This window comes from Parambassis ranga, chromosome 24, assembly GCF_900634625.1.
Source record: "Parambassis ranga chromosome 24, fParRan2.1, whole genome shotgun sequence".
Classification (NCBI taxonomy): Eukaryota; Metazoa; Chordata; class Actinopteri; family Ambassidae; genus Parambassis; species Parambassis ranga.
Genome location: NC_041043.1, coordinates 292,519 through 318,080, shown reverse-complemented (window position 1 = coordinate 318,080; position 25,562 = coordinate 292,519). Strand labels below are relative to the sequence as shown.

Genomic DNA, 25,562 nt, shown 5'->3' with positions numbered 1-25,562 from the left:
TCTGAAGAATTACATCAGATTAGGTGAACTAATGATAAAGGATCCACTGCATTGCAAACTGACTGTCAAATTGCATGTGTGTGTGTGTAGGTGTATGTGTGTGTGTGAGGGCTGGACTTTGTCCTGAGATATTTCCAGTGAGTGTATTTGACACAGTCATTCCCAGCAGTGGGCGTTTGCTATGACTTCAGCTGTGTAGCTGCTATATGAATTCTGAAACTAACACCATCTGATTATTTCTATTTCTGAGGGACTGTGGACGTTTTTAAAAGACAGCCATGATCAGCCGCAATTTCAAGAATGTGTTGGTGGTCTCCGTTGGGTTTCTGTCTCTATTCACGGCCTATGGAGGCCTGCAGAGCTTACAGGTAGGTGAATGAAGGGGTAAGGGGGGGATTGGAAACACTCATATCCATTGCTAAATTTAAGAGCATCATTAAGAATGTTTCGACAAGGTTCATTTGGTCTTCACCTATTTATGAACTATGATAGAATTCTTTTTAGTCAGACCAGTGTTTTTTGTGTTTTACCTTGACTTGACATGTTTCGACTACTTCCTGCAGTCTTCCTCAAGTCACATGATGTTAGTTGACGTGTCTGCCAGCTGATCTTATGCAGGTTGTGGCGCCATTCTGCCACTACTCCAGGTAGTGGGGGAACAGCGCCACCTGTAGTCCGGCTTCCTCAGCGCTGTGTCCCAGGTGTGGGACAGCAGTCTGGTCTCCTCAGGACAGTGTTCCAGGTGTGGGACAGTGTAAAAGTTCCCTCGTCCCGGTTCATTGTCCTATTGGCCAACAATGTGTCAAAGATTTCCGACGCCTGGAGCAGCTGGAACAAAAAAGGGCACGCTATCGCAACCACCTTAAATTCAACCTGAGATGCCGAGACGAGGGAGTAACACCACCAAGCTTGGAAGTAAAAAACCCCATCCCAACCCAAAATGCAAATAGGATAATAGAGAAAACCCGCACAGCGCTCCTTAAAGAAAGGATACGCTGCACGACAAGCAAAATAACCAACATCAACACAGAGATAAAAACACAAACGGAAGCTTTCAGACTGAAATACCCCACGGAAGAAAACACACAGAAACTCGTAAAAGAACACCTGAGGGAGACACATGAAATATTTTTTGAACGGACAAAGGTAAGACACATCAAAAAACTGGACAAACTAATAACACGAAAACATAGAAATAAGGACACAGACGAAGCCGAAAAAGAAAAATGGGTCAAAAACATCTCACAACGCCGCCTAACAAAGATAGAAATAGACGTCCTGTCTCGCGGACTTAACTATGCTGTCACACCAAACAAAATACCACACGAAGAGTTCATCCTAGCCACCGAGTTAGCGTGTCAATCCATACAGGACCAGGGGAAAAAAGCAGAGCTAAGGAACGAGATAGCAGGTATTCTAAAATCCGCAAAAATACCACCAGCTAACATAACAAAAGAAGAAGCCAAAGCAATTAAAACATTGGCACAGGACAAGAGCATCACAATCATACCCGCGGATAAAGGTAGGACAACAGTCATTATGGACACTAAGCACTACGAGCAACAGATGGAAAACATGTTAAAGGACACTGAAACATATGAACCGCTCAGAAAGGACCCCACAGAAGAAAAGAAAAGGACACTCAAAGCACTACTCAAACCATTACTACAGGAAGGTAAAATAGACAAGAGCACATACAACCACCTCATACCCACAGCTAGTATCACACCACGCATATATGGCACACCCAAAATCCACAAACAAAACACACCACTACGCCCAATAGTGGACAGCATCGGATCAGTAACATACAACCTATCAAAAGCACTAGTTGACCTCATAAAACCACTACTAGGCCTCACCGAACAACACTGTAAAAACTCAAAACAGTTAGCGCAGGAACTCAGGGACACCACAGTACACCCGGACGAAATATTCATATCACATGACGTAATATCCCTCTTCACCAAAACACCAGTAAACGTAACACTGCAGATAGTAGAGAACCGCCTAAGGACTGTCAGGATTTGTGAGGAGAGCGGACACAGTTGCAGGACGCAGAGCGGTTAAAATCCAAAAGGTCTTTTATTTAAAGGCCAGGAGGGCAAAACAATACAAAACTAAGAATCACACTAGCGTGGTCAAAAGGAGAGTCCAAAATAACCTAACCAAAAATCACACCTTGCGTGGTAAACAAAAACATAACATCAAACAAAGAAACTACCTGAAGCATAGCATAGCAAAGCATGGCATGGCATGGACGAGACATAGACGGACACAAAGCCCACACAGACGAGACGAACTAGCAAGGACAAAGGGGAAGACACAGACTATATACAAGGGGACCAGGGAAGACAACGAGGCACAGGTGACACACATGAGGGCAGGGCAAGTAATCATACAAGGAGGGAAAACACAGGAAGCAAACTCAAGACAATACACAGGGAGGACAGGACTACCAAAGTAAAACAGGAAACACAAAACAAGACTAGACAACTAGAAACACAAAACAAGACTAGACAACTAGAAACACAAAACAAGACTAGACAACTAGAAACACAAAACAAGACTAGACAACTAGAAACACAAAACAAGACTAGACAACTAGAAACACAAAACAAGACTAGACAACTAGACACAAACACAAACCCAAGGAAACAAAACACCAGAACTACAGGAAAATAACAATAACTAAACACAGATTAAACTAAAAACCCAAAACAAGGAAAACAAAACCATAAATAAACACCAGGTCATGACAAGGACAGACAAGACACTACACAAACGGACCAATCTAGCAGTTAACGACATAACCCGGCTGCTACATTTCGTATCCACATCCACATATTTCCAATTCAGGGGTATTTTATACAGACAGAGGGAGGGCTTTGCAATGGGGGACCCACTCTCAGCCATCATGAGTGGATTTTTTATGGAGGACCTGGAAGAGAAGGCCATCTGCACGGCACCTGCACAATGCAGTCTCAAAATGTGGAGGAGATACATGGATGACATCCTGGAAAAAATAAAAACTGGCCACACACAGGAGTTAACAGACCACCTCAACAAAATAGACAGCACAGGAAAAATCAAATTCACACACGAGGAGGAAAAAGACAGTACGATAACCTTTTTGGACATAAACATCACGCATCTACAGGACGGCAGCATAAAAATCAAAATTCACAGGAAACCCACACACACCGACCAATACCTGTTATGGACGTCTGAACACCCCACCGCACACAAACTCTCCGCCGTACGAACACTATTCGACAGAGCCACCATGATCACAGACCCACAAGACAGACAGGAGGAAGAAAAACACATCATAAAGGCCTTACAAAAATGTCAGTACCCCATGTGGGCAATCAAAAAAGGAAAACAACAAATCGACAACAGAAAAAACAAAGAAAAAAAGAGAAACACAAACCAAAAACAAAACAAAACAATGGTGACACTCCCCTACATCCGTGGAATAACGGAAAAAATACAAAGAGCAATGAGTAAACACAACATCAATACACCCGTCAAAACACATCGTAAACTCAGACAACTACTGGTGCACCCCAAAGACAAGATCGAACCGGACAAAAAATGCAACGTCATATACGAAATACCCTGCCTGTCTGGGCTGTTCCCCCACTACCTGGAGTAGTGGAAGAATGGCGCCACAACCTGCATAAGATCAGCTGGCAGACACGTCACGTAACATCATGTGACTTCTGAGGAAGACTGCAGGAAGTAGTCGAAACATGTCAAGTCAAGGTAAAACACAAAAAACACTGGTCTGACTAAAAAGAATTCTATCATAGTATCATTAAGAATGGTGGTGATGGAGATACTTGTGTTTTCTTCCTGTGTTTTTTAAAGTTGTTCTAGTGTTGATGTTTATTATATATTTATTTCTTTATTTATTTATATTTTGCACATATTAAAATTAACAAAACTATTTACAAAAGTGTAGAAAAAACATTTAAGTCCAAGGGAGGAAAAAAATCAAAAGAAAGAAAATAAAAAAATAAAACTTACACATAATATTACTGTAAAATCATCATGTAAAAGACAATGAGTATAATGTGGATATACATATGACAAATTATGTGATTTAATCAAAAGCTGTTTGTGTAAAGATACAAAACTATGTAAAAGGATCAGTTTCTGGAGACCCAATCAATATGATCTCTCCAACTCAGGTTATCATCTATAATAATACAAATAAAACCTTGTGACAGTGACTCAGCAGAAGTTTAGTTGGAAGGGATATTTTACCACTGAAAATCATTATATGGATTTTTTCATGTTCAAAAAGCTATGTAATTTTGATATAAAACTATTATGATGGACTGTATCAAAAGCTATTTTCAAGGAAAATAAATCTGAGGTAACATTATATATTAAATGGACTAAAGCTATGTAATCATATGTGGTGGCCTCAGACATCATCTTTCTATGGTATGTGATTGATGGTATGTGAAATAAAAAGAAAATCCCTTTGTAAACAATACTTTCCAATACTTTTAAAAACAAGGTAGACATAGGTCTATAGTTAAATAAGGGACTACCTATGTTTTATTTGTTTCACAAGAATGGCACCATCATGCCCAGCTGAAGATAGTTTTAATCGATAAATTATTTCACTTATTTTATATCAACAGGCTGAAAAGAGGAAATCCGGGGAAGAGCTGGAACTGATATATTCCAATGCATCATCATGAGAGACTGACATGTTTTTTACTTGTTCCAAATGATTAACAAAATTAATTAATTAATTAATTTCTGAGCTATATCAAATTAATTTTCAACAGTAGTTTCAGCAATCAACAAATAATACCATATACCAGAGACTGTTTTATGTATTTATTTATTTATTGCTTTCAATGTAGTTTTAAAGTCATTTGAACAATTTTTTATTTTTCCTGAAAAATAATTTCTATTATAGCAGATGTGATAGAAGATTGTCTGTAGAATTATTATAACTACACAGAGTAAGTGGTGTAGAATAAGATACATATCTTCTATAAAATTTGTTTTTGATCTTTAACAAATTGTATATATGTCTTCCTTTAGAGAATTTATACCTAATAGAAGGGCAAACTGGAAAACATTAATAAAAATTGGTTTCAATTACCGGCATTAACATTTTGTAGGCCTTATCAGCATTACCTTCATTATATACCTTGACCAAGAAGTACCTGTACTGGAAGTACTCATGTGAAGTTTAGGCTTAGTCAGATTTTGTGTGCTCATTTTAGCGATAATGCCCTGTTAACCCTGTTCCGAAGAGACAACCATGTTTTGAGAAACCTGCCAATTCTGATACTACACTGTGTTAAAATTTCAATTCAATTCAATTTTATTGTATTTATATAGCACATTTTACGATCAGAACAGAGACCCAGAGCCTGAACCCCTTAAGAGCAACAGTGGCAAGGAAAAACTTTTTCTTTTAACAGGAATAAACCCTGAACATGACCCGGCTTATAAGAAGAACCTTCCTTATAAGAGCATGAAGGAAACATCAAACATTACAGAAAACAAACATGACAGGTTGCAAAATGGATAATATGAGGATAAATGGTATAAAAAAGAAATTCCCCATTTTCTATATTTTTTTAATTAAACTAATATAAGGCATGTAAACTAGAGCACCACAATTGTACTAAATCAAACATATGTCCTTGCTTATTCAGACAAAACAAAAATATTTCACTGTATTAATATAGGACCTGTATTTAACTCATAAACCCAGGTGACAGTAAGCAGTATTCTCACTTTAGATTAATGCTAACTTGTTAGCTACCGACGAGCCAGCGCACCACATCATGGATGGATATTATAAAAACATAGCGTGCAGCATCAAACTCTCAGTCCAGCATCAGCTCAGCACCTTCTCAGCAAGCAGAGGCGCCTGCAGCTGCAGGGGGCGCTAATTTGCCAATTCTCCATACAGTGATCCATAATACACTGCTCAAAAAAATAAAGGGACCACTAAAATAACACCTCCTAGACCTCATTGAATGAAATATTCCAGTTGAAAATCTTCATTTATTACATAGTGCAATACATTGAGAACAAAATAACATAACAATGATCAATATAAATTAAAATTATTAACCCATGGAGGTCTGGATTTGAGTGGAAGATCCTCAAGACAAGTCAAAATGAGGCTCAGTAGTTTGTGTGTGGCCTCCACGTGTCTGTATGACCTCCCTACAACACCTGGGCATGCTCCTGATGAGGCAGCAGATGCTCTCCTGAGGGATCTCTTCCCAGACCTAGAATAAAGCATCAGTCAGCTCCTGGACAGTCTGTGTTGCAACGTGGCCTTGGTAGATGGAACGAGACATGATGTCCCAGATGTGCTGGATTGGATTCAGGTCTGGGGAACCGGCAGGCAAGTCCATAGCATCAATGCCTTCATCATGCAGGAACTGCTGACACACTACCATTGTCATGCATCAGAAGGAACCCAGGGCCCACTGCACCAGCATATGGTCTCACAGTGGGTCCGAGGATCTCACCCTGGTATGTAATGTCAGGGTACCTCTGGCTAGTACATGGAGGGCTGTGCGGCCTCCAAAGAAATGCCTCCCCACACCATTACTGACCCATCACCAAACCGGTCATGCGTGAGGATGTTGCAGGCAGCAGAACGTTCTCCGCGGCGTCTCCAGACCTCTGTCACGTCTGTCACATGTGCTCAGTGTGAACCTTCTCTCATTTGTGAAGAGCACAGGGCCCCAATGGTGAATCTGCCAATCTTGGTGTTCTCTGGCTAATGCCAATCGCCCTACACGGTGTTGGGCTGTAAGCACAAGCCCCGCTTGTGGACGTCGGGCCCTCAGACCACCCTCATGGAGTCTGTTTCTGACAGTTTGAGCAGAAACATGCATATAAGTGGCCTGCTGGAGGTCATGTTGCAGGGCTCTGGCAACAACCCAGCAGCAGGACCGCTACCTCCTCCTTTGTGTGGGTTGTAGACACCGCCTCATGCTACCTCTAGGGGTGAGAGCACTGACAAAATGCAAAAGTGATCAAACATCAGGCAGAAAGGATGAGAGCAGAGAAATGGTCTGTGGTCAGCACCTGCAGAACCTCTCCTTTATAGGGGCTGTCTTGATAATTGCCTCTCATTTCCACCTGTTGTCTGTTCCATTTGCACAACAGCAGCTGAAACTGATTCACAATCAGTGTTGCACCCTAAGTGATTGACTTGGAGTTACATTGTGTTCTTTAAGTGTTCCCTTTATTTTTTGAACAGTGTTTCATAACCACTTAGCAACTGCTCATGTGACGGCGCCCGGGCGACTGCCCGGTTCGCCCATGCCCAAAACCGCCACTGTGTAAATGAAAGGCACAAACGAAGGGAAAAGTCTTTGTTTTTCAAAATACCCGGCTATGTGTAAATGGGGTCTTAGGTCTGCAAGGTCACACAACCCTTATAAGAAAAACTGTATATTCACTGGAAAAAAGGATGCTATATGTCTATATACTATGTACATTATACTGTATATATATCTTTGATGAAGTCCTGCTTTACTGTTTGTGCAGAGCAGCCTAAATGCAGAAGAGGGGATGGGTGTGGCATCTCTGAGTGTCATCTATGCCTCCATCATCATCTCCTCCATGTTCCTGCCTCCTCTCATGATCAAAAATCTGGGCTGTAAATGGACCATTGTCGCTGGCATGGCCTGTTATGTGTCCTACTCAGTTGGAAACCTTTACCCAGGATGGTAATCAATCATTCACTGAAATATAATTGTTATCAGCTGACATGGCTGTTGCACATCATTATTTTTATCCCTTGTTGTGATGTTATTTTGCACAAACAAACACTTTAAAGAGTGTTGATGAAGATTCTCAGTCATCCAGGTCATCATACGTAGAGAAGATTGAAGCAAGGCGTCTGGACTTGTAGAGTTGTCTTGAAGACGTTTCGCTGCTCATCCAAGCAGCTTCATCAGTTCTGTTTGGTGGGGAAACATGGTTATATGTAGCAGTGTTAATTTTTTGACGAATCATTTTCATCATAGTTTTTGTTAACAACCTTTTCTTGCTGATAAAAATGAGACGATAACTAAATAAAAACTAACGGCACGGTGCCAAAAACGAAGACGAAATGTATTGACACTTTCGTCAACGAATAAAATCGAGACAAAATTATTGATGGAGATGAGATCCAATCAGTCGACTAAATCCACGGCAGATTTAGTCGACTAAAATTATTTGATATTTAGTCGACTAAAATTATTTGATATTTACTCGACTAAAACTAGACTAAAAGTTAAAAAATGTTGATGACTAAAACGTGACTAAAATCAAATGACATTTTAGTCACAAGACTAAAATAAAAACTAAATCCGAAATTGCTGCCAAAATTAACACTGATATGTAGTGGCAGACCTCAGTGGGTGGGTCTGGGTAAAACTTACAAACAATAGCATTAAATGTTTCCATAATTACCTGTGATGATCTGGCTGCCTGTGCCAGGTGTGTCTAACGACTGGCTAACAACTATGAGTCTGCTGGAGGGGGACTGGTTGTCAGGCTCAGGAGGACACCAGGGACAAGAATCTGGCCTTCTTGGACTGCACAGTACACATTGAGGAGGACAGTGGAAGTGCACAGGAAACCCACACTCACGGACCAGTACCTGTTGTTTGATTCACACCACCCACTGGAACACAAACTGGGAGTCATCAGGACCCTGCGGCACAGAGCACAAACTGTACCAACCAGCTCAGATGGGAAGAAGAAGGAGCAACACCACATCAGGAAGGCCCTGCAAACCTGTGGCTACCCCAAGTGGGCACTCATCAAAGCCACAAAAACAAGACCCCCAACAATAAGAAGAAGGACAACAGCCGACGGGGAAAGAACATCTCCATTCCATATGTGTCAGGAGTATCAGAGAAACTCCGTAGGATCTTCAACAACCATGACATCCCGGTCCATTTCAAACCGATGACAACACTGAGACAGAGACTGGTTCACCCGAAGGATAAGATTCCCAGGGAGAAACACAGCAATGTGATATATGCAGTCCAGTGCAGTGAGGAATGCTCTGATCTGTACATTGGAGAAACTAAACAACCACTCCACAGAAGAATGGCTCAGCACAGGAGAGCCACCTCCTCAGGACAAGACTCAGCTGTTCACCTCCACCTCAAAGACAAAGGACACTCCTTTGAGGACAACGATGTTAACATCCTAAACAGAGAGGAAAGGTGGTTTGAAAGAGGAGTCAAGGAAGCCATCTATGTTAAGCTGGAAAAACCTTCCCTTAACAGAGGTGGTGGCCTCAGACATCATCTTTCCACCACATACAATGCAGTGATTCCATCCATTCCCAGGAAGTTTGCACATACTCACAGTAAGAACAAAGGGCTGTCAACCAGTCCCCCTCCGGCAGTTTCATAGTCGTTAGCCAGTCGTTAGACACACCTGGCCCAGTCAGCCAGAACATCACAGGTAAGTATGGAAACATTTAGTGCTATTGTTTTTTTAAGTTTTACCCAGACCCACCCACTGAGGTCTGCCACCACATATAAATTATGTTTCCCCACCAAACAGTTAGAACTGATAAAGGTGCTTGGATAAGCAGCGAAAAGTCTTCAAGAAAACTCTACCAGTCCAGACGCCTTGCTTCAATCTTCTCTACTTTAAAGAGTGTTTTTACAGTAGCCCAGAAATGACAAAGCAAACATTAATTTCAGGGAGTGTTTAAGGGGTGGCCACCATACGTTTTCTCTCATGGTTAGAAAGAGAAGATGTGGCAAAATGTGAACTATTATCACTAAATCTACAGTATATCTGTTCAAGTATTATTATTGTGGGCATGCTGACATTAGCAAACATCTTCAGTAAATAGGCCAAAAGCTTAGCATGTCCCTATACTAATTGAGCTGAGGAAGAGTTTCATTACTTATGATATTGAGAGCATTTGTGTGTGCTTGGAAAAGGAGGAGTTTGCAATCTGCTTTCTCACACAGGTACACCCTCATACCCACCTCAGCCATCCTGGGTTTGGGTGGCTCACCTCTCTGGTCAGCTAAATGCACCTATCTGACCATCTCCGGGAACAGGCAAGCTGCCAAGGACAACAAGAAGGGCTCTGATGTCATCAACCAGTACTTTGGCATCTTCTTCTTCATCTTCCAGTCATCAGCTGTGTGGGGAAACCTCATGTCATCCCTCATCTTTGGACAAGACACCAGCATAGGTAGGCAGAAAACTAACATGCATCAGTTCCACTCATTTTCAAGAGGAATAGATTTGTTAGTGGTGTTACTGATCAATATCACTTAACTCTGACTGCTGAGTGGATGTGGCTAGTGGAAGTGGATAAAATGTCCAGCATGGACTGCTTTCGAAGTCTATCTGTTCTGTCACTTTATCTCCAGGAGTGAGAGCGTATTGTTTTTAGTGTGTACTGTTGTACCTGAAAAACCACATTGACACACAAAATATAGTCTGTAACATTCTGTTTATGGCTGATGAAAATGGTGGCTTGTTTCTTATAATGGAGTAGTTACCTGGTTTTATGGTTTTAAATTTGAAGGCAGGGTGTGTGTTGATAGTGAAGGATGTTGCTAAATTGTACACTGTTTTATGTCATATCTCTGGCTTATCAGTTTATATGACAGCAGACGTGAGTAGAGGAACATTTATTGGCATCACAGTTATTCACTTCCTTGTTTAACACACTGTTTAAAGGTGCAATGTTATACAAGATTATGAATGTTGCTACATAAGTGAGAGTTCAGAGTGAGAGAGAAACAAATTCAGAGAGTTCATAGAAACAAATAACACAGACACCAGTGACTGCAGCATGTTTGTTTTTTCTTTTATTGGTAATAAAGTGTGCATTTATCTACCGGTAAATAACTCCCACAGTTTCCTTTTTTAACAGCTGACATCCCAGAGGAGCAGCTGCAGACCTGTGGGGCAGCAGACTGTGGCCTTTTTGTCAACGCCAGCAGCACCACCACCAGGCCAGCACAGAAACTAGTGTGGACGCTCGTCGGGTGCTACATTGGTAAGAGTTCACTGTTTCAATTAGTCATGCATAAAGATTTGTAGTTGGAAATGATCTAAACACCAGCACACTGCCACACATGTTGGTACTACCATTTTACACTCAATAATCAATGTGATTTGTGGTGTGGCAGGTGTTGGCGTGCTGGCCATGATCATTGTGGCAGTTTTTCTGGACAACATTGACCAGGAGGAGACCAGCCAGTTCCGTGGGAGCCGGGAGCCGTTCTGTCACACGTTTCTGGCCACGTTCAGGCTCCTGAAGGACAGGAGGCTGCTGATCCTCATCCCACTCACCATGTACAGCGGCTTTGAACAGAGTTTCCTCTCTGGAGAGTACACTAAGGTGGGCAGGTCACTCAGTCGCCATGTTCTCCTTGGGATTAAAAAACATTAAGTAAAGGTTTCAGTTTTAGTAGTGGGTCCTGTAAACTATTTACACATACAAAGGATTGTTGTGGCAATACCACAAATGACCACTGGGTCCAAAGAGTGGAGGTGTTGCATCGTTCTCTCTAAATACATCATGACTGCATTTCTTTAACAAGATAAAAAGCATTTTGGGCTTTTTTAACTCTTCTGACCACTGAGAAAACACAGGTGGGACATTGCAGTGTCAATGGGTCATCTTTGCTGAGCTAAAAAAGAAAAGAAGAGGAAAGATGTCGACAATCAATTTTTCAACAAAATTTGGTGTGAATCAAACAGCAAGTACTGGTCCGTGTGTTTGTTTCCATTACACGTCCACATTTAGGCTCCTGTCCTCCTCCGTGTGGACTGTGCAGTCCAGGAAGGCCACATTGTTGTCCCTGGTGTCCTCCCAAGTGCAGTTGATGTGAACCGTTCCACCTTATGGGTCTTAATTTTGACCCAGGTGTCATCCACATATCTAAACCAGTGGGTTCCAGGAAAGAAACTCAGGGCTCTTCTTTCCACTTCCTCCATGTAGAGGTTGGCCACATTTGGCAACACAGGTGATTCCAAAGCACAGCCGTGCTTCTGTCTGATCAGGCTACAACATCAAAGATCGGCAGCAGGACAGCAGCCTGGAAGAAGACCAATGAGCTGTATCTGTAGCAGGGTCAGCACTGGACCCTCTGCTGGCCCTCCCCCTACTGGACGATTCTTCACCTCGTTGTCACCTTCTTATCGCTGTGCAATGTTTCCACCTCTGCCCCCCACTGTGTACGTCTGATCACAACCCCGAACAAATTGCTCTCCATCATTGACAATCCATCCCACCTACTTGACAGCACAATGATTCAGGAATCATTCCATTCACAATTACAATGAAGACAATAGCTCACACTTCAGCACTACTGTTAGTTTAGTGTTACAACTCCATACTGTTTATATCGCCATGTAGCACAACTTACACTATATACTGTTTCTATTTATTTATCATATTTACTGCTCATCCAACTCTCTATATAATTGCAGAGATCTTTATTCCACTGTATATATAATTTTACACATTTTATTAGCAAACAAGCAAAAGGTATCTTTTTTGCTTGTTTGCTTTTATGGAAGCATTTTTGAGACGTACCAGACAGGTTTTAAACTATCTAGAGATTGACTCACGTTTGCCTCAAATGGTCATTTGTGGAAGTGCAGTTTTTGGCAACGACATATTCAAATAACATAACTTTAAAAAACTAAGTGGCTAGATATAATCCAATGCATGTCTCAGTTTAGCTTACTGTGTGTGATTCATGTTGCAGAACTATGTGACTTGTGCTCTGGGAATCCATTTTGTTGGCTTCGTGATGATGTGTTTTGGAGCTTTCAACTCCTTGAGTTCCTTCCTTTTTGGGAGACTTGCTCGGTACACTGGGAGAGCTGCACTTTTCTTCCTGGGTAATGTTTCTTTTATGGTTTTACAGTGAATTTTGTGAGAGAAGTTTTGTGAGGAATGCACGTGGCTGTCTTGGGTTTGGATGTCATATTAAGAAACTGCTTAATCTTTCTTTATGGTTTTTTTTTTCCAGCTGCGCTGATCAACTTCAGCTGCATCCTTGCTCTTTTGTTCTGGAGGCCTCACCCTGATGAGCTGCCTGTGTTTTTTGTGTTTCCTGCTCTGTGGGGAGTGGCAGATGCTATCTGGCAAACTCAGACCAACGGTAAGAAAGTCCTATCAGCTTTGTGATATGCAGTATACATGTATCAAAACTTTGATGCTGTTAATGGAAAATGGCAATTATTTTAAATGCTCAAAGTATATGGGATTCTTTATAACAGTGGAAATGTTACAATTGAAACTTGTAGGCAAGGCAAGGAAACATTTATTTATATAGCACCAATCATACACAAGGCAATTCAGAGTGCTGGTACATCCACTCATTGTTTTGTTAAATACACTTAGTGAGTGTAGGGACTGTAGTAATGTGATGACACTGAAATTTAGAGTTGTGTGTAATCTGCATAGGTGTGATAAGAGATGTAACTAATTACTTTCAACACTGTATCTCTCTCCCTCTCTCTGTTTTTATAAACTGGAAGCACCTTTTGCCAGTTTTATTTTCTCTGCAAAAGACAAAATTTAAATGTCTTTAAATCAGAGGCCGATATTTTGATCACATTCTAATAATTCTCCAGAAGGCTGCCCATTGTGTGAAGTGTAAGGCTTAAAATTGATATTTCAAGGCCCTAAATATTTAAGTGCTTACTTTACATTTAGCACTGTGAGGACATCGAGCTGTAAATCAGCTGTTTACAGGTGGGGTAGGTCCTAATACCAGGTAACAGGTCCGTTCAATTCTCCAAGGCCGTAGAATTGTTTGGCTATGACGTCATCGATAGCTGAGGAAGGCAGCATGTGGAGTGGAGTGGCTCTCTGATCTCACACACAAGCGTGCAGGCAAAATACCAATTTTCCAAAATACCCCAGTTAACTGTACATTACTGAAAATAAAATACAAAATAAAGATCTAACCATGTATTATAATCATGTAATAATTGCTGTGTGATGGTTGAGTAGAAACATTATCCTTATGACAGCATTTCAAGTGCAGTGACTGCCACCACTAAGTGTCACCACCTCCATATACAGAATAACACTTTTTACATTTCATCTCACAATAACTATTAGCAATTTTGTTTGTTCAGTCTACACTGTCGTGTTTTCATCTCCTTTGTTCTTTTAGAAGAGTTGGATTTCATTCTTTTCTTGCAGCTCTGTATGGCGTCTTATTCCCCCGGGACAAAGAGGCAGCCTTCGCCAACTACAGGATGTGGGAGTCTCTTGGTTTTGTTATTGCCTTCGCCTACAGCACATTTATATGCCTGGAGTACAAACTGTACATCCTGCTAGCTGTTCTGGTTCTGACAGTCATCACTTACCCTATAGTGGAGTACCGTGAATACAAGAATCCTACACCTCCCTACCTAAGTCACAAAGAGGATGCCAAAACAATCGAGAAGATCATTTGCCAGACACATATGTAGAGACTGGATTTGTTTAAATTGTAAATGGAAGTTCGGCCAGGATGCTGCTAGGTGTCTGATTCCAATAGGTAATGTCAATTTAAAAACACCACATTGATTAGCTATATGATGAGCATAATGAGATAACACAACTCATGCTGTGGTTTTCTGGACACTGACTATTTTAACTAATGTTGGATATTTCCTTTCTTATTACTCTAAACAATATTTTAAATCACACACGTTTACAGTTTGCAATGACATTAAATGTGTGTTTCAAGTAATGTGTTGTATACAGTTGTTCATGTTTGAAGAAACTGGTCTTTTGGGTGTGCTAGTTCTTATTCACAAAACAGTGCTTTCTGAAAAACAAAACAGCACAGTGCCATTGTCTTGCATTAGCATATACTTCTGTGCAGCTAGTGTCTCTATATATTTACCAAAATCTAAAGAAATTAAAACTGTAATGCTTTTTTCATTAAGCCAAGCAGATAACTAACATCTATTTAATAAATAAGACAAATTGAATTCATGCTGCATTTCAAATGGTGCTTTTATTGCAATGTGTTGCATTCCCACATTCATAGATGTTATAGATTTGTTAGTCAAAGCATCATTTCCACAAGGTTGGCATCCTCACCTTGGAAAAAAGCAGAGGGGTCAAATGCACGAGGTGTTTGTGTTTTGAGTGTAGTAGAGGTGTGTGTGTGTGTGTGTGTTTGTGTGTGTCAACTTGAGCAGCCACGAAACATATAAATGAACAAACCTCAAAATTTAGACTTCCAGTAGATGCAAAATAAAGAACGTTTTTAATTGTCAAACAAAAAGTTTTGTTTGTCTGTTAGCCTACAGGGCTCTCACTCCCTGCAGGGACTGGACCCGGCCTGAGACTGATTGTCTACAACATTCCAAAGAAAAGGTAGATTTCTTTATATTCACGTTACACACCTGAACAGAGGGGGTTGACGGGTATTAAAAGAGACAGAGAGAGAGAAAAAGAGATACTATAACATGCATAAAATTCTCCCAGATGAACAATGTCACTCATATTGTTTTGTAATAGCTGCTCCGATGCCTCTTTAAAAACAAACTTTACATGGGTGTAATATACAAACCTGGACAAGAATGAGTAAAATGTATAACATATATTCATATATATGTATATATTTATTTATTTATTTATATTAATTTGTACAAGGGAGAAAGTGGAACCTTGGTCTTTTTTTTTTTTTTTTACATCTCAAATTCTCCAGAGAAAGCATTACCACCCTCATAACGACACAAAACGAGTAAATACTACAACTTCTTTTAAATCTCTCATCCATATCCAACCTCAGTCCCAATAAGGCAGCGCTTACAATACTTGATGGATGCTGGGGTAGCTTTTAAAAATACAGTTTAACACCGGCTTTAGGAATGAGTTGGAGTTAGAAAGTGTCATAGTGGTGAAAAAATACTATTTTAAGCCAATGACTAAACTAAGGAGGAGGATTGGGGCATGTTATAATTTTTAACTTTCCCCTCTAAATTGTAATTTAAAATTCAGAATTCTGATTTTTCAATTTAGAATACTTTATTTTTTTAAATTTTGAATTTCAAATCAGAATTTTGCACTGAACTGTCAATCAATTCTCACTAGTAACTTATAGAAAAAAGTCTCATTGCAGTGGCCCTATGACTGCATCCTTTGCTCTGGAACTCCCTAGGCACCAAACATGGCTGCCTCCTCAAGACATGATTCTACCAATGAATACTTTACTCGAGGCTGCACAAAAGTGAGACAAGACAAGCAAAAACAACAGTCAAGTGTCATCACATATGCATGTGCACAACAGTTGCTAACAGGCAGAAATAAAGTCTCCCACAAACACAAAGCCAGTGTCCACCTTGGTTTAAGGAAAAGCAACGGAGGGAGAAGAGAGAGAACGCTGAGTGGTCATGAGCAGGAATGTTCTGAGAGTTCAAGCAGTAGTTTTTTTTTAACAGCCAACAGCGCAGAGAGGAGGGGGGGACGGGGGGATAGGGGACGTCACCTGAAGAACATTAGCATAGTATTTATACTGAGTATTGGTCGGTGCAAGTTACAGACAGACGGAAGAAGAGAGAGAGAGAGAGATTACATTACAAAGAAGGTGTACAATTATTAGTCGTCATTTGGATTCAGTTTTTCACAAGGAACCCGATCATTTACATGAAATTAAACGACTAAAACCAACTTTTCGTGGTACATTCAGGGGACATAACATCTTCTATCTCCAAATTCTGATCTGATTGATGGCCTTTTCACTCCAAGTAAATCTAAAGTGCAAAATTAGATTGTATTTGCAAATTCCTGGAATAATCTGATTATTCTTCTATGTGTATAAAAAAGTTTTTATACAGTAAAGTTTTTTCTATAAAGATGAAAAAAGGTTTAAAAAACCCTGGTTAACAAGGTTACTATTGTTAGACAGCAAAGGAGCAATCTTTACTGCAGAAAGTATATACACGAGGCACCTCAAGTTTGGTATAAAGTATCAGTTAATGGAAAAAAAAGAATTTTTTTGTTCTTTTTTGTTTTTGTTTTTTAACCACTGAGAAAGGTCAGGAATATTTCCCACTATGGGGGCTTGGTGTGTAAAGTTGCCTGTGAAATGAATCATGTAGTGTTGCTCCAGTGTTCAATCCATGTGAGCAAATGCTTTGTTTTAGTAAGGTGCATAGCTAATGTTTGCAATCATTTCTTTTGTTTCCTGTAAACGTGTGATAGCACTTCAGGCTCAAAAGACCCCATTGGCAAAAAAAAAAAAGGGTGGAGTCGTCTCTGAACCAACTAAACTTTGGAACATCACACACATTGTTGCTAAGAGGCCACAGTGTGAGAAAGCTGGGAAGGAATGAGCATGCAGAGCGATGGCGAGCAGCGCGTGACAAATAAACACAGAGCTGCTACATTATGTCTTGTCCAGTGATGATGAAATTTGCATATGACTTCCATCAAACATTTTGAAGCTTTGGTCATTTACTACTGACAAATGCAAAAAACAGGCTTCATCAGTCAGACAGTTAGAAAATAAAACAAAGCCTACTGAAATACACAGCAGCCAGGCAATGCTTCTCCAAAAAACCAAGGCTCCACTCTCCCAGATCTGCTTAAACTTTTTTTTGACAACAGAGAAAATTAAATAATATGGCCTTTTTTTTTTTTAAATTAACCCGTACAAAAAGCCAGTCCACACTGCTTCTCTCAGTAAAATCACATTCAGCAGTCGCTAAACCATTCTCTGGCATAGTTTTATCTGATACACCCACAGGTACTGTGCAGGGTTGAAAGAGTAAAAGAAGAGAAGAAACAAACAGGACATCTCCCATCTTAGAGAACACCAGATATACAGTATTAATCACTTACACACATACAAACGCACTCACTGATAGTCATATACATACATACATCATCAGAAAAATAAAAAAAAGTAGAAAATCAAAACATGAAATAAAAACATGACGGAGGCGAGTAGTTATTTACCACAAACTCGGAGCACTACTTTTTTGTTGATTCTGAACAAATACATATTCACATTTCTCTGTTATATACATTATGTTAACATCTTCAAAACAAACGTTAAAAAAAGAACCTAACCTGGTACCTTGTAACTGTAGAGACGAGGGAGGGACTGTTTCCATTCAATGGCTGTTGCATAAAAAACCTTACATTTGCACTGAATGTATTTGGCATGTTGTTTTGTCAATGCAGGGTAAGCTGACAATTGTTGCTAGAGTTTCCATAGGAATGCCTATTCCAGAAAAGTGAAAGGAGATGAGGGGTGGGTTGGGGAGTTACAATACTCTGTGAAATCGTTCGAGGAAACCTTCAAGATACATTTTTCTTCCACTTTGTGCAGCATCTCAGTGTTTTCTAACTGACCCAAGAGTGGCACAGGAACATAAAGAGCTATATTCTGTACGTTAATGGAGCGCATCATGGACACAAACAAAAGGACTCAAAGGCTTCACAGTTGTTATTAGGAATGAGATATTTTCTGTTACATATTTCTTTCTTAACATTAAACTACAATGGGACAAAAAGGCAAAACTGTTCATAGCTGTGTGTGCCTTGTGTAGTAATAAACATTTAAGAAAGCTTTGGGCTGAGGTGCAAGTTGTTAGTTTGAGGGTTTGCTGGCCTCCATATGTCTCCCTGGCAAAGGGTGGCCCTGAGGTCAGGATTGTCAAAATCTTTCATGTCAAATTGGGAACATTATTTCTTTGAGCTTTTTTGCAGAAACATTTTCAGGAGCTCTTCCACTGGTTCCACACAGAATACATTGAGTGATTAATTATGGACAACTATAGTGATACTAAATTTTCAGTGAGAAACTACTACTGTAGGTCTTAATAATGGATGAATCCTCTATGATAATACGCGCATGACTTTGTAATAAACATACACAGAAGAACAGAAACTAGAATGGAAGGTTAAAGATTAAGTGTTCCAGGGCCACTGTTTAGACACACACATCTGCACAAAAAAATCCATCCAGCAGCTGAGCACAAAGTGGTTCTCACATCATACAACACTGGGGGAGTTGGCTGGTGGAATGTTGACCTTACATACTATCCCTCTTTATCTGGGTAATTTGCATACACTGACGTTTCTCTAAGCAAACGGTACACAGGAAAGCCCTATTCCACGGAATTATCAGACTGCTTTTGACCTAACATGAGCGATGATTTAGGTAGTTCAAAAGAACAAGGCGGTGATGAAATGTCCTAATATATAAATGTGAGGTAAGCGCTGTATGCAAAACCCTCTCCACAGATTCCACTTAGTCTCTGATCCTCCATTAGACACATAGTGAACCGAGAACAAGCAAAGGACTGGTTTTGTTAGGGAACTAAAGTTCAGACATGGCAGACTGAAAAGGAGGTAAATCACTGGGGCTGTAACCAAATCACCGGACATTCCCTGATAAAAATCAGTCCTGCATGAATAAGGGGTTTAAACATTTCAGTCCTTCCAGATTCAGTCAATTGTGTCAAATTTGTGAGCATCTCAACAATAATTTAGACATGTAAAATGTGTTGAGAGGCGTCTGCTGAGTTTCTGTGAGTGGATTCTTCTTTAAGAGAGGTCTGTTATCACTGAGAGAGACAGTGTCTGACTGAGCAACAGTAGTCAACAGAAACCTGTATGTATGTGTAGCCAGTGGAGTGAAGTCTTCATAAGGGATCCAGAGGTGGAGGGAGAAGAGGGAGAAGAGGGTTGAATCCCCCCCCCCCCCCCCCAAAAAAAAAATGGTAACAACACTGATAAAACAGATCTGCAGAAGGTGGTGAGGAGGAAATGAAAAAAGTGTTTTTTGTGACTCAACCCTTCCTGTTTTGATTCAGCTTTAAATTAATTATTCATCACATCTTTGTTAGGAACTTCTATTACTAAAGCCTCTACTTAAATGTCATTATATAGGAACAATATCCAAAAGTGTGCAGTTTGCTGTGACTAAATACGAGACTAGCCACAGCAAAAGAACACAACATGGTATTCTAATTATTTTTTACACAATGGTTACAAACACATGTACTGTCTGAAAAGTTCTTTGAAAGTATTGTACATACATAAGAATAAAAAAGGAGAAAGCAAGAGAAGATGGCTAACTAGCTCCCTGGTTATCACAATAGAAAGCAAAGTAATCTGTTTTTAGTGTGGCTGCTTGTAGCACTGCAAGGGAGCGACCTCTTGCCATTTATGTTTAAAAAAAAATAAATCAATCACTTAAAATTCTTTTCACATCTTAGATGCTGGAATAATTTTTCCCCAACTGCAACATGTAGCTGTGTTACAATGTCATGATGCCAGACAAAAAACCTGGATCCAATCACATTATACACCGTTTTGCTGTACTTAATCACTTTTTTGAAGCAGTTACAAGGGAAGAGTAAGCTCATCCCCGATTCTTTGTCCTTCTGTACTGTACAATACTAGCCGCCTGCATGGTGCACATGGCAAACACTGATAGGCCGAGAGAGAGAGAGAGAGAGAGAGAGTGAGAGAGAGAACCCAACAGGGTTCTGTATTCACAGCTGCTGAGGTGAGGGGTAAAATGTGATGGACAGACAGTTAAATAATCCTAACAGTCTTTCTTTATACTTTGAAAATAAAAAATAAAAAAATAAAAATAAAATCTCCTCCCTGGGGAGAAAGACACATAAGTTCCAAACTGAGCAGCATCCCGTCTGTCTCCCATCCATCAATCCATCCATCCTGGCTGTCAAAGCTTGTTCTGATGATCATGACGATGATAACGATGATGATGATGATGATGATGATGATGATGTTGAGAGCAGAAGATTTTAAACAAAAAAAAATCAACAAAACAGACATAATAGTAATAATATGTAGAAGACGAAGAAGCAGAGCTTGGGAAAAACTCAAACTTCCACCAGGCACTGTAGCTGATAGAGTAACAGTCACAGAACCAGCTGATACTGAGCTTCTATCCTACAATGCCACAGAGGTCTGAAACCTTAACATTCCCACATCGCTGAGAGACAGGTAGAGGAAAACAAACAAAATAAAAGCAAGAGGTGTTGACGTGTGGGATACTCCCACACACTTTTAACGCTGAGCTCAGCTGTTTGCTAGAACTCATGCTCCCAAGATGCACTGCTGCCACAGATGGCCCGACTAAAACTGTCCAATCCGAGGGAGAGAGAGAGAGAGAGAGAAAAACCGCAAAATAAAAGGCCGGCCCTGATTTGACAGTGACAACAACGATCTACAATGATGTCGCAGTTGTTTTCTTGGGTCAGGAAGCAGGAAGTAGGTCATCAAGGAATGAGCAGCAAGACAACACTGCCTTTAATAGGCTGAGGCAGACAGACAGGTTGTCAGACAGATTAGACAGGCAGGTTTAAATACACTGCTGCTCCTTCTGACTTGAGTCTTTTCTTAAAGTACTGGGCGGCAGAATAACCAGCCCTGAATAACCCCCCTCCCCCTCTTAACAGAAGTGGTTAGGCTGCACATGCCATGGACAGCCAGACCTTTCTGAGCCCACTATGTGGTTGTCCTAACATCCATCCATCCAAAAGGTGAGACAGCAATGGGTCTGGTGCACCAACCTCACAACAAGGAGGCGTAGAAGAGAAACGTAGAGAGGGTACGACAGCTGGGGCAGGGGTGTCACTCAGTGAGCAGCTGCTGGAGGAGGCTCTTTTGCTGGGCCTGGTTGTTCTGGGAGCCCTGTGAACTGGGGCCCTTCTGGGAGGCTGCAGTGCCAATAGAGCCCTGGTTCAGGTACGAGTCGCTGCCAACAAGGTTCACTGTGCACTGGACATCTGCAAACACCTGAACCTGCTGCACCTTCAGAAACAGGGCCAAGAATAGTAGAGGGAGTATTAGAGAACTCCATGACCTACTAGCCTTTGCAGGAGGAAATAGAAGAGACATAACACCCTCCTGTATTACCTTCCTGACCAACTCAAAATGGAAAAGTAGGACAAACAATAACTGCAGGTTAAAGGTCACTAACCTGCTGATCACTATGCACTGCACCAACATTGCTGAGGTTACTGTTGCTCATGCCAACTGGCTGCCGAATGGGAGGTAATGAACCAACGCCACCCGAACCTCCAGCCATGGAGACGGTGATGCTCATGTTGTTGTACACACCCTGCTGGCCAAATGCCTGCCCTGCACTCTGTCCTGACTGACTGAACAGGCTGCAGAGAGAAGGTTTAACTGAACAAATGTGAAACTAGAAATGTTCTTTCAGGTGTACATCTTTAGACACTTTGTACTTACCTTCCCATGCCTGTCTGTTGCCAGCTCTTCATGTCTGGTGACTGGTAGCCAGCAGGTGGGGCTTGCTGAAGCAGAGGGCTCTGGGAGGTGGAGTTCTGAGGTGACAACAATGGGCTGGTGGGGCTCATCTCAGGAGGGAAAGATGGGTCTTGTTGGATCACAGAGGTGACAGAAAACAGTTTCATTTAAATTTAGTATTAAAATGTTAAAGGTACAGTTGAGGCCAAAAAGATTCATATTCTGGCCAAATTTTGAGTTTAAATGAATATATATATCTCAATAGTAGATATTCTGTATCAATATATATATATATAGATATAGAATATGACACAACAGGCAAAAGTGTGGCAAAAGATTGTAAATTGTGTTAAAGACACTATTGAAGTCTTTTAATACATTTCAATTTACTTTTAAAATTGTCCATGTCTAAAATGATTTATAATCTTGATCTTACTGCATTTTTAAATCTTCTGCATCAATCTAAATAATTCTAACTTCTGTTGTTCTAGGACATTCTAATCAACCACAAATTGAGAGGCAGGAGGCGACCTAGTCAGTCTCTTTTCAATTGCAAGTCATCGCTAAGACCAAGAAAGTTAGCAAGGACCTCTTGCTCTGTGTCGTTGATGCTCACAAGAAAGGAAAAGGCTATAAAGGTATTTTCAAAGTTTTCAAATACCAGTAGCCGCTGTGCAAAGCATTATTAAAAAGGATGTGGTGGGAACAAGCGGCAACCTCCAGGGCTCAGACTACAAGCCCATGTGGAAGTGTAAAAACCTGTAGTTCACGCCACAACCGATTAGAGCTGGCTCTAGAAGCAAGTCATTTGCAATACAGCAGTGTATTTTTTATATAAAATGCAGTCCTATTTTGGAACAGTAAAAAATTTTTGTTTTGTTGAAATAAGTTAAGACATTATGATTCAGTACAATTGGAACATTCTAGTGTACATGCCTTCTATTAGTTTAATAAAACATATACATTCATCTCTTCTTTCTCTGTTAGATTATGGGTAAACTCACCAGACCCTCCAAACTGCGGAAACAGCCCCTGCTGCAATGAGGAGTTTACGGTGCTGTTAAACTGGCTCTGCGTGAGGGTGAGCGTCTGGTTATTCAGGGGGACTCTGCTAGACAGTTTCTTGTCCAGAGGGCCCCCCGACATGGAGCTGAAGTGACTCGGTGAGGTAGGGGTGTTTCCCGACATTGGGTTGTACCCTGGTGGGAAGTTAAACTGCTGCTGTGGCTGCTGCTGTTGAGGTGTTGTAGGAGAAACCTTTGGAACCCGGGCTGTTCCAACAGACTCTACAGCCCCAGTCGGAGCGCCTGCCATGTTTTGTCTCATCATCATGACCTTCTGCTGGAAAAGCTGCCGCTGGCGGTGCTGGATGCTATAGAGTTCCCTCTGACGCTGGGCCAGCATCTGGGCATTCAATGGAGGCTGCTAAGAGGTAAAGTGTGTTACAGGGACAATATTCCTCTTATCGAATACAATACACACCTGCAGTCCGTAACATTGTTTAAGCCCACTTGGGTGAAAAGAAAAGCTGCAAACTTTAACATTCATTCTGTAAAAAGTGATGAGCAAAGCTACGCTTGCTGCCACTGTGACTTACTTGCGAGGGCATCTGTGGCTGTTGAACCCCCTGACGAATCCCCATGCTCATTTGCTGGGCTGCTCCTGGAAATGGATTCATGCCTGCCAACCTGTTCTGGAGCTGAGGCAGAGTGAAAGAAAGCAGTCAGGACAGATCAATGGAGATAACAGAGAGAAGGCAACATTTAACAAGAGAATAAGAAAATAGTCAAAAATAGTGACAAATAATGATAGTTATTCGTGTATGAAACATGATGTGGTAGGAGGGCCAATGAGTTCTGAAAAAAAACATTTTAATCAACAATGGCAAAAAGAAATCAGAAGCCTCTGTGTTCTGGTGACATTCAGACTAGGCAGAAAAGAACATCTGATTATTTTCCCCAATGTGATAAAAAGTTCAGAAGCTGCACCCAAGTTTCAGCAAATAAATGTAAATGTCTTATCAGACTTGTTTTTCACCCTGAGGCAGATCAAGGCAGCACTCCAGGCTTTCAACAGTTTGTAGACAAAAAACTGGTTTGTAAAGGCTATAAAAACACTAATAGTTCTATGTCTCATTTTTCTTACTAGTAAAACTAGTGAAGTAAAATCTTGCTCATACGGATTGCAATGTTTTTATATTTTTGCAAAATCAATAGTCAAAGACTAAACTGTGAAAACCACTGGGGTTATAAAGAGCTCTTTTTTATTATAGCCATGATATCTCTGCATGCTTACCTGTTGTGGGCCCTGTAATCTCTGCTGCAGCTGCAGCCGGAGCTGGTTGGGTGGAAGCCTGAGCTGAGTGCCCATGGTCTGTGGTCGGGTTATACCCGATCTAAGCCCCATGCCTGCCGCCCCACCAGGAAAAGCCCCTCGAGGGGCTCCAAACCCTAGACTCTGTGGCCCCACCGCAGTCAACTCTGGGGGAAACTGAGCTTGTGGAGCTGGTGTGAACTGGGGAGGGTAGGTGGCGAGATTTTCAATGGAAACTGGCGTAGCAGTGGGTTGCTGTGGTGGAACATTTTGGGGCAAAGGGTCAAAGCAGCCACCCTGGGAGAAAGGAGAAAAAAGAGATACGGAGTGAAGACAGGTGATAGTCATGTCATTTGACCACAAATAAAGAATAGTTATTTTTCCGATGCAGTAGCTAATGGGCTGCTTAAAACTGTGAGGAACCTCAAGAGTTATCTTTGATCAAGACATGTGGTTTATCTCTCATATTAAACAGGTCTCTAAGACCGCCTTCTTCCAACTCCAGAATATTGCTAAGATCAGGAGCATCCTCTCTCAGAGTGATGCTGAAAAACTTGTCCATGCTTTTGTCACTTCTAGACTGGACTACAGCAATCAGCAAAAGGGATCATATCTCTGCTGTTCTAGCTTCACTTCACTGGCTCCCAGTGGGCTCAAGAATACACTTCAAGATCCTTCTCCTTACCTACCAGGCTCTACAGGGACTAGCTCCATTATATCTGCAGGACCTGATAGTACCGTATGTTAGAACACTCAGATCTGCAGGTGTGCAGGTTGGAACCAGTTGCCAATCTGGGTTTGAGAGGCAGACACCACCTCTACCTTTAAAACCAGACCTTTCTGTTTAGCAAGCACAGACATGATCCACTGAGCAGTTGTCCGTGCCCTAAAATCCTTTGGGATGGTGAATGGTGACTTAAAAACTAATTGCAGGACCTTTGATTTAAACACAACTAAGGCGAAGAACAGCAGAGCAATTGAAAAA

General features: G+C 41.0%; 2 protein-coding genes across 5 annotated transcripts in view; one reads left to right on the top strand and one right to left on the bottom strand.

Moving 5' to 3' along the window:
- Positions 1 to 147: 147 nt before the first annotated feature.
- Positions 148 to 14,995, top strand: unc93a (unc-93 homolog A). The gene is made up of 8 exons (XM_028396652.1): positions 148 to 368; positions 7,555 to 7,736; positions 9,996 to 10,225; positions 10,916 to 11,041; positions 11,175 to 11,386; positions 12,762 to 12,897; positions 13,029 to 13,160; positions 14,213 to 14,995. The coding sequence occupies exons 1-8, from the start codon at positions 279 to 281 to the stop codon at positions 14,482 to 14,484; spliced, it is 1,380 nt and encodes a 459-aa protein (XP_028252453.1). The 5' UTR covers positions 148 to 278; the 3' UTR covers positions 14,485 to 14,995.
- Positions 14,996 to 14,998: 3 nt separating this feature from the next.
- Positions 14,999 to 25,562, bottom strand: part of ncoa1 (nuclear receptor coactivator 1) — a 49,045-nt gene continuing 38,481 nt past the window's right edge. For 3 of the 4 annotated variants that reach the window (XM_028396650.1, XM_028396647.1, XM_028396648.1), the window contains 6 exons: positions 24,560 to 24,874; positions 23,862 to 23,963; positions 23,269 to 23,689; positions 22,247 to 22,394; positions 21,975 to 22,164; positions 14,999 to 21,805 (listed from right to left, as the gene is read on the bottom strand). In XM_028396650.1, coding sequence (XP_028252451.1) covers positions 21,626 to 21,805; positions 21,975 to 22,164; positions 22,247 to 22,394; positions 23,269 to 23,689; positions 23,862 to 23,963; positions 24,560 to 24,874 — 1,356 coding nt within the window. In that variant the 3' untranslated portion in view covers positions 14,999 to 21,625. The remainder of the gene's footprint in view (positions 21,806 to 21,974; positions 22,165 to 22,246; positions 22,395 to 23,268; positions 23,690 to 23,861; positions 23,964 to 24,559; positions 24,875 to 25,562) is intronic. The other variant, XM_028396649.1, reaches the window with a different exon arrangement.